General features: G+C 54.3%; 2 protein-coding genes and 1 long non-coding RNA gene across 4 annotated transcripts in view; 2 read left to right on the plus strand and 1 right to left on the minus strand.

Moving 5' to 3' along the window:
- Positions 1 to 3,530, plus strand: part of ARMC5 (armadillo repeat containing 5) — a 9,630-nt gene extending 6,100 nt beyond the window's left edge. Inside the window, exons 4-6 of the mRNA XM_032243318.1 lie at positions 1,114 to 1,610; positions 2,214 to 2,346; positions 2,440 to 3,530. Of these exons, the coding sequence (XP_032099209.1) occupies positions 1,114 to 1,610; positions 2,214 to 2,346; positions 2,440 to 3,250 (1,441 nt within the window). The 3' untranslated portion in view covers positions 3,251 to 3,530. The remainder of the gene's footprint in view (positions 1 to 1,113; positions 1,611 to 2,213; positions 2,347 to 2,439) is intronic.
- Positions 3,531 to 8,152: 4,622 nt separating this feature from the next.
- TGFB1I1 (transforming growth factor beta 1 induced transcript 1) overlaps positions 8,153 to 12,343 on the plus strand; it is a 7,167-nt gene continuing 2,976 nt past the window's right edge. Inside the window, exons 1-7 of one of the 2 annotated variants that reach the window (XM_032243319.1) lie at positions 8,153 to 9,061; positions 10,299 to 10,414; positions 10,501 to 10,553; positions 10,655 to 10,797; positions 10,972 to 11,059; positions 11,173 to 11,278; positions 11,386 to 11,580. In XM_032243319.1, coding sequence (XP_032099210.1) covers positions 9,049 to 9,061; positions 10,299 to 10,414; positions 10,501 to 10,553; positions 10,655 to 10,797; positions 10,972 to 11,059; positions 11,173 to 11,278; positions 11,386 to 11,580 — 714 coding nt within the window. In that variant the 5' untranslated portion in view covers positions 8,153 to 9,048. The other variant, XM_032243320.1, reaches the window with a different exon arrangement.
- LOC116526719 overlaps positions 11,754 to 12,343 on the minus strand; it is a 2,278-nt gene continuing 1,688 nt past the window's right edge. Inside the window, exon 2 of the long non-coding RNA XR_004258237.1 lies at positions 11,754 to 12,142. This is a non-coding gene — a long non-coding RNA (uncharacterized LOC116526719). The remainder of the gene's footprint in view (positions 12,143 to 12,343) is intronic.

The following is a 12,343-nucleotide window of genomic DNA, read 5'->3' on the forward strand; positions in this document are numbered from 1 at the left end:
CTTGGCTAATTTTTATATTTTTAAGTAGAGACCAGGTTTCACCATGTTGGTCAGGCTGGTCTGGAACTCCTGATCTTGTGATCTGCCCACCTCAGCCTCCCAAAGTGCTGGGATTACAGGCGCAAGCCACTATGCCCAGCCAGTTATTTTTTTTTTTAACATTAGCGATGCGGGGCGGGGGGGGGGGGGGGGGTCTCACTTTGTTAACCAGGCTGGTCTCGAATTCTTGGCTTCTAGTGACCCTCCTGGCTCAGCCTCTCAAAGTACAGGGATTACAGGTGTAAACCACCACACCCAGACCCTAGTGCTTCCTACTTCCTTTTTATTTTCTCCATGATCCCTGTACTCCACACTGGCCCCACACTAACATAACTCATGGTTCACTTACTTGTCTGCTTCCTCTCACTGGAACGTAAACTCCAGGAGAACAGGCACTTTGTATCAGTCAGTGCTTCTACCCAGCACCCAAAGAAGGGCTTGGCACGTGGCAGGCATCAGTCATTGCTGAATGAGGTTTTGGTCCCATCCCCCCCACTCTGTTTCTTCCCTTTCTCCGCTCTCCTCCTCACCCTGGCTTTGCCTCCTTCCACGACAGCTTTTAGCTAATGTAGTGGCTCATGCCTGTAATTCTCAGGAAGCCAAGACAGGAGGACTGCTTGAGCACTGCAGTTAGAGACTAGGCTGGGCACCAGCAAGACCCGTATCTACAAAAAATTTTAAAAATTAGCAGAGTGTGGTAGTCACACCTGTAGTGCCAGCTGCTTGGGAGATCGAGGTGGGAGGATTGCTTGAGCTCAGGAGTTCAAGGCTGCAGTGAGCAAGGATCCTGCAACTGCATTCCATCCTGAGCTACAGAGCCAGACCACGTTTCTTTAAAAAAAAAACAACAATGAGGCCCGGCGCGGTGGCTCACGCCTGTAGTCCCAGCACTTTGGGAGGCTGAGGCGGGTGGATCACCTGAGGTTAGGAGTTTGAGACCAGCCTAACCAATATGGTGAAACGCGTCTTTTAAACAAAAAGAAAAGCAATGAAAAAAGACCGCTCCCGGCCCTTGGATTCTGCCCCTTCACCTTTGCTCTCGGTTCAGTCTCCTTCCCTTTCTGCCCTCCGCAGGTCGTGGCTGATCTCCGAGGGCTACGCTGCGGGCACTGATGACATCTCCCCTGACTGGTCTCCTGAGCAGTGTCCTCCGCTGGAACCCGCGGAGCCGGCCAGCCCCGCCCCCAGCCCGACCTCCCTGCGGGCACCTCGCACCCAGCGCACTCCAGGCCGCAGTCCAGCCACCGCCATTGAGGAGCCTTGGGGACGTGAGGGGCCAGCCCTGCTGCTGCTGTCACGCTTTTCCCAGGCCCCTGACCCAAGCGGGGCACTGGTGACCGGCCCGGCCCTGTGTGGCCTGCTGACCTATGTGACCGGGGCACCGGGTCCGCCCAGTCCACGCGCACTGCGCATCCTGTCACGCCTCACCTGCAACCCTGCCTGCCTTGAGGCCTTCGTGCGCAGCTATGGCGCCGCGCTGCTGCGGGCCTGGCTGGTGCTCGGGGTCGCGCCAGACGACTGGCCAGCACCGCGTGCCCGGCCCGCTCTTCACAGCCGGCACCGAGAGCTGGGTGAGTTCCCACGCCCGCCCGTCTCCCCTCCCCCGCGGGAGTTCCCATCCTCCCCGGCGGCTTCTGTGGGCCCAGAACCTCAGCTTCCCACTCACCTGTCCTCCCCAGCCTGTCCTCCAGACAGCCCATCACCTGAGTGGGGTGGGGGTGGGAAGCAGGATGCTCCCGTCTGCATGCCAGGCAGAGTTCTGCTGCGTCCCCTGCCCAAGCCCTGGGGCCCAGATCCCCTAACTCCAGATGCAGCCCCGGGCCGAGACCCGCCTGTCTGTGCCTCTTTCCTGGCTCTTCCCTTGGTTCAGCGCTGGCCTGGCTGCTCCCCACAGGTGCCATTACCATCCCCAGCACTGCTAGGGACTGCCCTGTCTGCTGTGGCCTGACCACAGGCTGCTTCCAGGGCCGGGACGTGCACCCTGACTGTCCCACCTTCTGTCCTTGTCCTGGACTTCAGGTTCCCAACGTCCCGACTCCAGCCCTCGCTCTTCAGTGCCCTGATTTCTCACCCCAAGTTTTCACCCTCCTTCCTCTCACCGGCCCAGAGTCCTGTCTCACCCACCCCACCCGCCTCAGACCCCAGCTCCAGCCTAACAAGCTCTTCACCCGCAGGGGAGAGGCTACTGCAGAACCTGACGGTTCAGGCCGAGTCGCCCTTCGGGGTCGGGGCCCTCACGCACCTGCTGCTCTCTGGGAGCCCTGAGGACCGAGTGGCCTGTGCGCTGACCCTGCCATTCATTTGCCGGTGAGTGGGGAGTGGGTGCCTTTCGGGGTCGGGGAACAGTGCTGTTTCCCAGGCCCGCCATTTCCCACCTGAAAGATGCTCTCTTCCTCGTAGGAAGCCCTCTCTGTGGCGCCGGCTGCTCCTGGAGCAGGGTGGCCTCCGCCTCCTCCTTGCAGCGCTGACCCGGCCAGCCCCACACCCGCTCTTCCTCTTCTTTGCCGCGGACTCCCTGTCCTGCCTCCAAGGCCTGGTGTCTCCTACTTTGAGCCCAGCGCTCCCACCGGCAGTCCCCATGGACCTAGACCCACCCTCCCCTTGCCTCTACGAACCTCTGCTGGGCCCAGCTCCTGTCCCAGCTCCTGACCTGCACTTCCTGCTGGACTCAGGCCTCCAGCTTCCTGCCCAGCGAGCGGCCTCAGCCACCGCCTCCCCTTTCTTCCGGGCCCTGCTGTCGGGCAGCTTTGCCGAAGCGCAGATGGACCTGGTGCCCCTGCGAGGCCTGTCACCTGGTGCAGCCTGGCCTGTCCTGCATCATTTGCACGGTTGCCGGGGCTGCGGGGCCGCTCTGGGGCCCGTGCCCCCGCCAGGCCAGCCTTTGCTGGGCTCAGAGGCCGAGGCGGCGCTGGAGGCTGCTGGCCGTTTCCTGCTGCCTGGGCTGGAGGAGGAGCTGGAAGAGGCTGTGGGCCGCATCCACCTGGGACCCCAGGGTGGCCCGGAGTCAGTGGGTGAGGTGTTCCGCCTGGGCCGGCCCCGGCTGGCTGCCCACTGTGCCCGCTGGACGCTGGGGCCAGAGAAGTGCCCGAGGAAGCGTGCCCTGGCCCTGGTGGGGCTTGTGGAGGCGGCAGGTGAAGAGGCAGGGCCCCTGACAGAGGCTTTACTGGCTGTGGTGATGGGGATCGAGTTGGGGGCAAGGGTCCCAGCCTAGACTGTTGACATCCCCTTGGGAAGGGGACCCAAGGATGAATTGGCTGTGAAGGAGCCTCCCGGAGATTGGCAAGGGAGGAGGCTGAGCAGAAGGAGTCGTCATGGAAGAGTGGTGAGAACATGGAAGTGGACCCCAGGATGATGGTCTGAAGACCCAGGAGTGAGAAGCCAAGGCCAAGCGTCTGGGCATGGGGCCCACAGAAGCAGAACAGCCCAGGGCCCCAGGTGCCTGGCCTGGCCTGGCCCTCTGGAGTTGAGATTAAAAACTTTGGAGTTGGAAACCTGTGTTGCGTGGTGTTTCTGCTTCTGTTCCTTGGGAATATCCCCCTCCTTTCACCCACCAAGCAGGGTCTTATTCAGGTCTTTGTGACCAGACACAGACCATCCTTGCATGTGAGAGTTTAATAAGTATTGGGACAGGGTGGAGTTCCCAGGCTGTGGCTTAGGATGTGGTTTTGGGCCCCAGGGGAAGCCTGCTTCTTGCTGTCAGGGCCTCATTGCTCTGACATAGCCACCCAGCTGGACACACAGACCTTGCTCAGGGCTGAGAGGGTCGTGCTGAGGGAATGCTGTTAGCCTGATGATGTGTTGAAGGTCTTGGCCTTACTTTTTTCTGGCCCATCTTGAGCCCCCATTGTCTGGCTCCCTTTTCATCTCCTGGGCCACATATCCTACTGCTGTCTGCCTGGGGGAAGACCTGCTGTGCTTCTGGACTCTCTGAGCCCTGTCTTAGTTGTGCCCAGAGACAGCCAAAGCCCTGTGCTGGCATTCAGGAGAAGGAAAGGCTCACATTGCTTTGGTTTCCAAGGCAGGGTCTCCATCACCTGACTTCCAGATCTTTTTTTTTTTTTTTAACTATCATTTTGCTTTAGATTCAGGGGGCACGTACATGTTTGTTACATGGGTATATTGTGTACTGGAGGGGATTGGGTTTCTAGTGTACCCATTACCCAAACAGTGATCACTGTACCTGGTAGGTAATTTTCCAGCTCTTGCCCTGCACCCACCTGCCCCTCTTTTGGAGTCCTCAGTGTCTGTTATTTCCATCTTCATACCCATTGTTTACCTCCCCCTTATAAAGGAGAACATGCGGTATTTGGTTTTCTGAGTTAGTTTAGTTAGGATAATGGCCTCCAGCTCCAAACATGTTGCTGCAAAGGAAACCTGTGTTGCGTGGTGTACATGCGAAAAGGAAAAGGTACATGTATACCATGGGATACTACACAGCCCTGTGTAGTATTCCATGGTATACATGTACCTTTTCCTTTTCCTTTTTTTTTTTTTTTTTTTTTTTTGAGACAGGGTCTTGCTATGTTGCCCAGGCTAGTCTCAAACTCCTAGGTTCAAGCAATCCTCCTGCCTCAGCCTCCCAAAGTGCTGGGATTTACAGGCATGAGCCACTGTGCCAGCCAACATTTTCTTTATTCAGTCAACCATTGATGGAACTTAGGTTGGTTCTGTGACTTTGCTATTGTGAATAGTGCTGCAATGAACACAAGTACAGGTGTCTTTAACATGATTTATTTTTCTGTGGGTAGGCACTCAGTTGTGGGGTTTCTGGGTCAAATGGTAGTTCTAGTCTTAGGTCTTTGAAAAATTTCCATACTGTTTTCAGTAAAGGTTGAGCTAATTTACATTCCCACCAACAGTGTGTAAGTATTCCCTTTCTTCACATCCATGCCAAGCTGTTGTATTTTGACTTTTTAATAATTGGTTGCAGATGGAGAGCTGAGGTTGGTGCTTGCTGTCTCAGCCTCTGTGAGTGTTGGTCCGGGTCTCTGGTTTTCAGGCTATGCATTAGAACCAAACAGAGAGCTTTGAAAAACTGTCCATGTGGTCAAGGCGGGCAGATCACAAGGTCAAGAGATTGAGACCATTCTGGCCAACATGGTGAAACCCCATTTTTACTAAAAATACAAAAATTAGCTGGGTTTGGAAGCGCATGCCTGTAGTCCCACCTACCCGGGAGGCTGAGGAAGGAGAATTGCTTGAACCCAGGAGGCAGAGGTTGCAGTGAGCTGAGATTGCACCACTCCAGCCTGGGCAACAGAGGAGACTCTGTCTCAACAACAAAAAAAGAAAGAAAGAAAAAAAAGAACCATTGATGCCTGGGCCCTTTTTGCTCACATTGGACTAGGCATCGGTATTTTATTTTTACTTTTTGGAGTCTTGCTCTGTTGTCCAGGCTGGAATGAAGTGGCACAATCTTGACTCACTGCAGCCTCCACCTCCTGGGTTCAAGCAATTCTCTTGCCTCAGCCTCCCAAGTAGGTGGGATTACAGGTGCCCCCACCAGGCCCGGCTGATTTTTTTGTATTTTTAGTAGAGACAGGTTTTCACCATGTTGGTCAGGCTGGTCTCAAACACCCTCCTTGGCCTCCCAAAGTGCTGGGATTACAGGCATGAGCCGTCATCACTCCCAGCCAGGCCCTATCTTCAAATATAGTTACACAGGGGGTTAAATTTCAATGTGTAAATTTGGAGGAATGGGACACAAACATTCAGTCCATAACACTCCCTTTCCCCCAACCTTAGACAACCACTAATCTACATCTTATCTCTACATATGACCTATTCTGGACATGTCATATAAATGGAATCATAATGTGTGATCCTTTGTGTCTGGCTTCTTTCACATAGCATAATGTTATCAAGGTTCATCCACACTATGGCATTTTATTTCTTTTTATTAGGAATAATAATTTCATTTTACGGATTGCTATGGCTTGAACATGTCCCCTAAAGTTCTTGTATTGGAAACTTAACCCCCAGTGCAACTGTTGAGAGGTGGGAACTTTAAGAAGTGATTAGGTTATGTGGGCTCTTCCCTCATGAAAGATTAATGGCATTATTTTGTGAGTAGGTTAGTTATCAAGGGAGTGGACAGTTGATAAATGGATGGGTTCTGCCCTCACCCCATCCCATCTCTTGCTCCGTGTTGCCCTTCTGCTTTCTGCCATGAGTTGAGGCAGAAAGAAGGCCCTCATCAGATGCAGGGCCCTTGACCTTGGACTTCCCAGCCTCCAGAACTGAAAGAAAGAAATCTCTATTCTTTATAAATTACTCATCTTAGGCATTCTATGATGCAGCACAAAACAAAGACATGTATATGCCACTTTTATTTTTTCAGTCGTCAGTTGGTGGACGTTCGGGTTGTGTCGACTCTGGGGCTGCTATGAATAATGCTGCTATGAATATTCATGCACCAGTTTTATGTGGAATATGCTTTTATTTCTCTTGGTTGCATATCTAGAAGTAAAATTGCTGGATCATATAACTTTGTGTTTACATTCCAACCAGCCATGTGTCAGGGTTCCAATCTCTCCACATCCTCACAAAAACTCGTGAATTATCTGGGTTTTTTTTTTTTTTTTTTTTTTTTTTCTTGATTTGGAGTTTCACTCTGTCACCCAGGCTGGAGAGCAATGGTGCAATCTCTGCTCACTGCAACCTCTGCTTCCCGAGTTCAAGTGATTCTCCTGCCTCAGCCTCCCAAGTAGCTGGGATTACAGGCCCCTGCCACCATGCCCAGCTAATTTTTGTGTTTTTAGTAGAGACCAGGTTTCAACAAAGTTTACCAGGCTGGTCTTGAACTCCTGACCTCAAGTGATCCACCCCCATCGGCCTCCCAAAGTGCTGTGATTACAGGCATGAACCACCAAGCCCGGCCATTAAAATATATATATATATATATTTGAAATGGAGTCTCCATCTGTCGCCCAGGCTGGAGTGCAGTGGTGTGATTTCAGCTCACTGCAGCCTCTGCCTGCCAGGTTCAAGTGATTTCCTGCCTCAGCCTCCCAAGCAGCTGGGACTACAGGCGCCCACCACCATTCTCGGCTAATTTTTTTTGTCTTTAGTAGAGACTGGGTTTCACCATGTTGGACAGGCTGATTTCAAACTCCTGACCTCAGGTGATATGCCCACCTCAGCCTCCCAAAGTGCTCGGATTACAAGTGTGAGCCATTCCTCCTGGCCTAATTATCTGTGTTTATTATTGCCATCCTAATAGGTATGGTGTGGCATCTCATTGTGGTTTTGATCTGCATTTCTCTGGGGACTAATGATGCTGAGGATCTTTTCATGTAATTATTGGCCATTTATATAACTTCTTTAAACTGTCATTCAGGTCGTTTGCCCATTTTATTTTATTTTTTATTTTTTAGTCTTGAGACAGGGTCTCCTCTGTCACCCAGTTCAGTGGCGCAATCTCGGCTCACTGCAGCCTCTGCCTACAGGGTTCAAGCCTCAGCCTCCCAAGTAGCTAGGATTACGGGTGGCTGCCACCACACCCGGCTAATTTTTGTATTTTTAATAGAGACGGAGTTTTGTCATGTTGGCCAGGCTGGTCTCAAACTCCTGACCTCAACTGACCTGCCCTCCTCAGCCTCCCAAGGTGCTAGGATTACAGGCCTGAGCCACCTTGCCTGTCTGGCATTTTTTTTTTTTTTTTTTTTGAGACAGAGTTTCACTCATGTTACCCAGGCTGCTGGAGTGCAATGGCGCGATCTCGGCTCACCGCAACCTCCGCCTCCTGGGTTCAGGCAATTCTCCTGCCTCAGCCTCCTGAGTAGCTGGGATTACAGGCACGCACCACCATGCCCAGCTAATTTTTTGTATTTTTAGTAGAGACGGGGTTTCACCATGTTGACCAGGATGGTCTCGATCTCTTGACCTCGTGATCCACCCGCCTCGGCCTCCCAAAGTGCTGGGATTACAGGCTTGAGCCACCGCGCCCGGTGCTGTCTGGCATTTTAAAAAGCTCCCCAGGTTGTTCTGATATGCTCCTGAGTTGAGACCCACAGTCCAGTGCTCAGATCTGTCCAGGAGAGTGGCCGTAGCACAGTTGTCTGTCCATAACCACCTCTAGAGCCTCTAGTTTCCACCTTGTTTCCCAGGGTCTCAGTCCAGGTAAGGCCTTGCTACTTTGTGGCTGGAGACTGTGTCTTGCCTTCTGCCCTGAATTCATCAGTAACTTGGGAAAGGGCTGTTTCGGAGCAGACCTGGGCTACCTCAGTGTTGGGGAAGGGCTTTGTCTTGCAGGCTGGCTGTGGGTTGCTTGCCTAGGAGTGTCTTTCCTGAATTTGCAAGGGGCTTGCTTCCGGGTTTGAGTTTACATGTGCCTGTGACCAAGTCTTGGAGGAAAGGTCCTATCGTAGAGTCTGTGGGTGGGTTCACTGTGTCTGTCCCCGTCGTTGAGATTTTTTTTTTTTTGTCTGGTATATATGCCTCTTGGGGCCTCTATTTATCTGTCAGGGTCTCCGATGGGAAGGTCTCTGAACCTGCGGTCTAACTCAGCCTTAGAACATCACTCCTGCTACCAATCCAAAAATTCCATCTGGGACAAGTCTCCCAGGAATGGCATAGGTGGGAGGGGGCCTCTGTCCAGGACTCAGGCGCTGGCTTTGCGGGGTGTCTGCTTGGGGGCCTCAGTCTGTGTTGGGGGCCTCAGTCTGTGTAAGTCTCCCTAGGCAGCTGCTCTAGGGCTTGGTCTGGAGGAGCCACTTCTCTCTGGCTCTGGCCGCCTGGGGATCCCTGCAGCTGAGGCCAAGGCTGGGGTGTGGCCGCCTCGGCGGCAGGCCGGCGGGCTGGGCTCGGGTGGGCCGGGGTGCTCCCTCCCTTCCACGGCCCCATCCCGGGTTCCCCCGTTGATCGCCCCCCCAATCCCTATCCCAGCGGGTCCCGGCTTCCTTACATGGTCACGGCCGGGCTTCCAGCTCCCGGACGTCCCCCGCCCCCCGCCCCCACCGGACACGGCCCCCGCCCTGCTCGCCCCGCGCCACCCGCCCGCGCCCCGCCATGGAGGACCTGGGTGAGTGGGGCCGGATCCCCGGGTCCGCGGCTCCTCACCGCTGCCTAGATCTGCTTCCCCGCCGTCGCACTCCCGCATCTCCCCATCCCTGTCTTCTAGCTCCTGCTTTTCGCCTCTGCCCGCGCCTGCTTTCCAACTCCACGTCCCCCTTCCTGCCTCTCCCTTCCTGCCTTTCCTGGGCCGGCCGCTCCCTCCCTTCTTTCCTCGCTCGGCTCCTCTATCCCAGGCTGCGGCGGATGAACAGGAGGTGCGGCGCCCGCGGGCGCCCGGGCGCGGGACTCTGGGGAAGGAGGAGTTAAAGGGGCCTCGGCCCGGGGACCGGGAAAGTAGACGGCACGGGAAAGTCTGGCATCAAGTTTTGGAGAAAAAAGCGGGCCTGCCTGCGCCAGGGTTTTGGGAGAGGTGTTACGGGCTCCTGAGCACGGTGGGGTCAGGTCCTTGAGGCAAGGAAGAGAATAGTAGCCCAGGAGGGCCTAGGAGCCCGCGAGGGCTTCAGGGTTTCACGCGGGTGCTCAGAGACGAAGACTGAAGGCAGGACTTCTGGGTTCTGGAAGGGAAAGGGCTCATAAGACCCGGATCTGGGGATGCAGGGATGGAGGGGGGTGTCTTGTCCGGAAGGGGGACACAGGTATCTCGTCCTCCCTATTTGCCGAGCCTGGGCCTGGAAGGCTGTGCGCTCCACGGGAGAGAGGGGCTTCCTGCCCCCGGCGGTAGAGGGCGCTGCTCGGTAGGGGTAACTGACGCGGTACCGCAGAGAAGCAGCCAATCAAAAGGCAGGTTCCAGCTAAGCGCTAGTAAGGAGCGCCGGGCGAGACTCAGGGGCCTGCGAGTGGCCAGGCTGGGCGGGGTCTGTGTAGGTAGCGGGAGGAGTTAGTGAGCGTGGAAGAGGGAGCGTCCAATCAGAAAGCTGGGGTCAGGCATGGGGCCAATGGAGCAATTTGGAGGGGAGCCAAGTTTGACTTGAGTGAAGAGCCCATTTTGACTGTATCAGAGAAGATGGGGAGAAAACAAAGAATCAGGAGAGTGGGTTTGTGCTTGGCTCCCAGCGTGAGCAACTGAGATGTTTTGGTCATAAATATTCCTTGCTATCCTTCCATCAGTGCTCTGCCTGGGTCTGGCCCTGTGACCTCTGGTCTTAATACTGGCTTCTGTCCTTCTATAGTACTGCCCACTGGGAACCCTGCCTTCTGATCTAATCATGACCCTTGTCTCTCTCCCTGATGGCTTCTCGCTGCAGACGCCCTGCTCTCTGATCTGGAGACCACCACCTCACACATGCCAAGGTCAGGGGCTTCCAAAGAGCGCCCTGCAGAGCCTCTCACCCCTCCCCCACCCTATGGCCACCAGTCACAGGTGAGATCGGATGTTGGGGACTGGGACAGCCACTAGGGCCAAGCTCGGCAGACCTGTCATCCCACCTGTTCCTCTCTGCTTTGTAGACAGGGTCTGGGGAGTCTTCAGGAGCCTCGGGGGACAAGGACCACCTGTACAGGTGAGGAGCCTGGCAACTGGGGCATAGGGGGCCAACTGAAGCTCAGGTGAGGAGCCTTGGAATCCCCACCCCTGAACCCAGGCTCCCACTCTGCTTCCCAGCACGGTATGCAAGCCTCGGTCCCCAAAGCCTGCAGCCCCGGCGGCCCCTCCATTCTCCTCTTCCAGTGGTGTCTTGGGTACTGGACTTTGTGAGCTAGATCGGTTGCTTCAGGAACTTAATGCCACCCAGTTCAACATCACAGGTACCAGGTTGACTAAGAGAGGATTTGATTGGATGGGGGCAGGGGAGGGAAGGGCAGGTCAGAGACTAAGGGGAATACACTTCCCAGAGCAGCAGTTAAAGGGACCTAAAGCCTCAAGTGGGAGAGTGGGTTGAGCACGGCCCTATGTGCAGCATCCTCCTCTCCTCTCTCCAGATGAAATCATGTCCCAGTTCCCATCTAGCAAGGTGGTTTCAGGAGAGCAGAAGGAAGACCAGTCTGAAGACAAGAAAAGACCCAGCCTGTGAGTTTGACGTCATTGTCAGGGCTGAGAAGAGATGGGTCCTGGATGTCTGAGTCACTAGAGAGAGCCTTACTCTGGGAGGCTCTGAGATAACACAAGCATGTTCTTCACAGCCCTTCCAGCCCATCTTCTGGCCTCCCAAAGCCTTCTGCCACCTCGGCCACTCTGGAGTTGGATAGACTGATGGCCTCACTCTCTGACTTCCGCGTTCAAAACCACGTGAGTTGGGCAGTGGGCCAGTGTCCATTTGTAGCTCCCCAACCCCTTCTAGACCCTTCCACATCTGCCGCCTTGCTGACTCAACTCTCTTGTCCTCCCTGCTGCAGCTTCCAGCCTCTGGGCCAACACAGCCACCAGTGGTGAGCTCCACGAATGAGGGCTCCCCATCCCCACCAGAGTCGACTGGCAAGGGCAGCCTAGACACCATGCTAGGGCTGCTGCAGTCTGACCTCAGCCGCCGGGGTGTTCCCACCCAGGCCAAGGGCCTCTGTGGCTCCTGCAATAAACCTATTGCTGGACAAGTAAGTGGAGCCTTGTGAGAAGCAAGGCAGAGACCTGTCACAGACCCATCTTTACTGAGAGCCAGGCTTTATGCTGTTCCTTTTAATAAGTAACTCTGGGAAGTGGGTATCATTGTTGCTTATATTTTATGAATGAGGAAACCAAAGCTCTGAACCACACAGCAGGTTAGTGGTAGGATGAAAATTCCAACCATGTTACCATTTATTGTGGTCCTACTCTGTGCCAGGCACTATCCCATCTCCTTTACAAACCCACATCTCATCTTATCTTCACAAAACACTCAGTGGCTTCACCCACCATCTCTCACACATCTACGAAGACTCTGTCTTCCTCCATCAGAGTCTGGACTGGGGTCACTGGTCCTTTGCTTAGTGACTGAGCAGATGTGATTGACAGCAGCTGTACCTAGCGGTTAACCTAGTTTCTCCTGCTAGATTAAGTACCTGACTCCCAGTGTAGGATTGCCCATCTCAGCAAAGCAGGGTGACATTGTAACTTTTGTGGATCATAGCCACTTTCATCTTCATGAATCCCTTCGTCCATTAAAATAGTTTTTTATGCCTGTGTTAGTGTGAAGATAGATATGTTATTATTATATATTAAAGCATTTTCTTCCAGTTAATATTTATTATTATTTTTTTTTGAGACGGAGTTTCGCTTTTGTTACCCAGGCTGGAGTGCAATGGAGCGATCTCGGCTCACCGCAACCTCCGCCTCCTGGGTTCAGGCAATTCTCCTGCCTCAGCCTCCCGAGTAGCTGGG

The sequence above is a fragment of the Sapajus apella genome, unplaced genomic scaffold (assembly GCF_009761245.1).
Source record: "Sapajus apella isolate SASKATOON/1434 unplaced genomic scaffold, GSC_monkey_1.0 scaffold51, whole genome shotgun sequence".
In the NCBI taxonomy this organism is placed as follows: domain Eukaryota; kingdom Metazoa; phylum Chordata; class Mammalia; order Primates; family Cebidae; genus Sapajus; species Sapajus apella.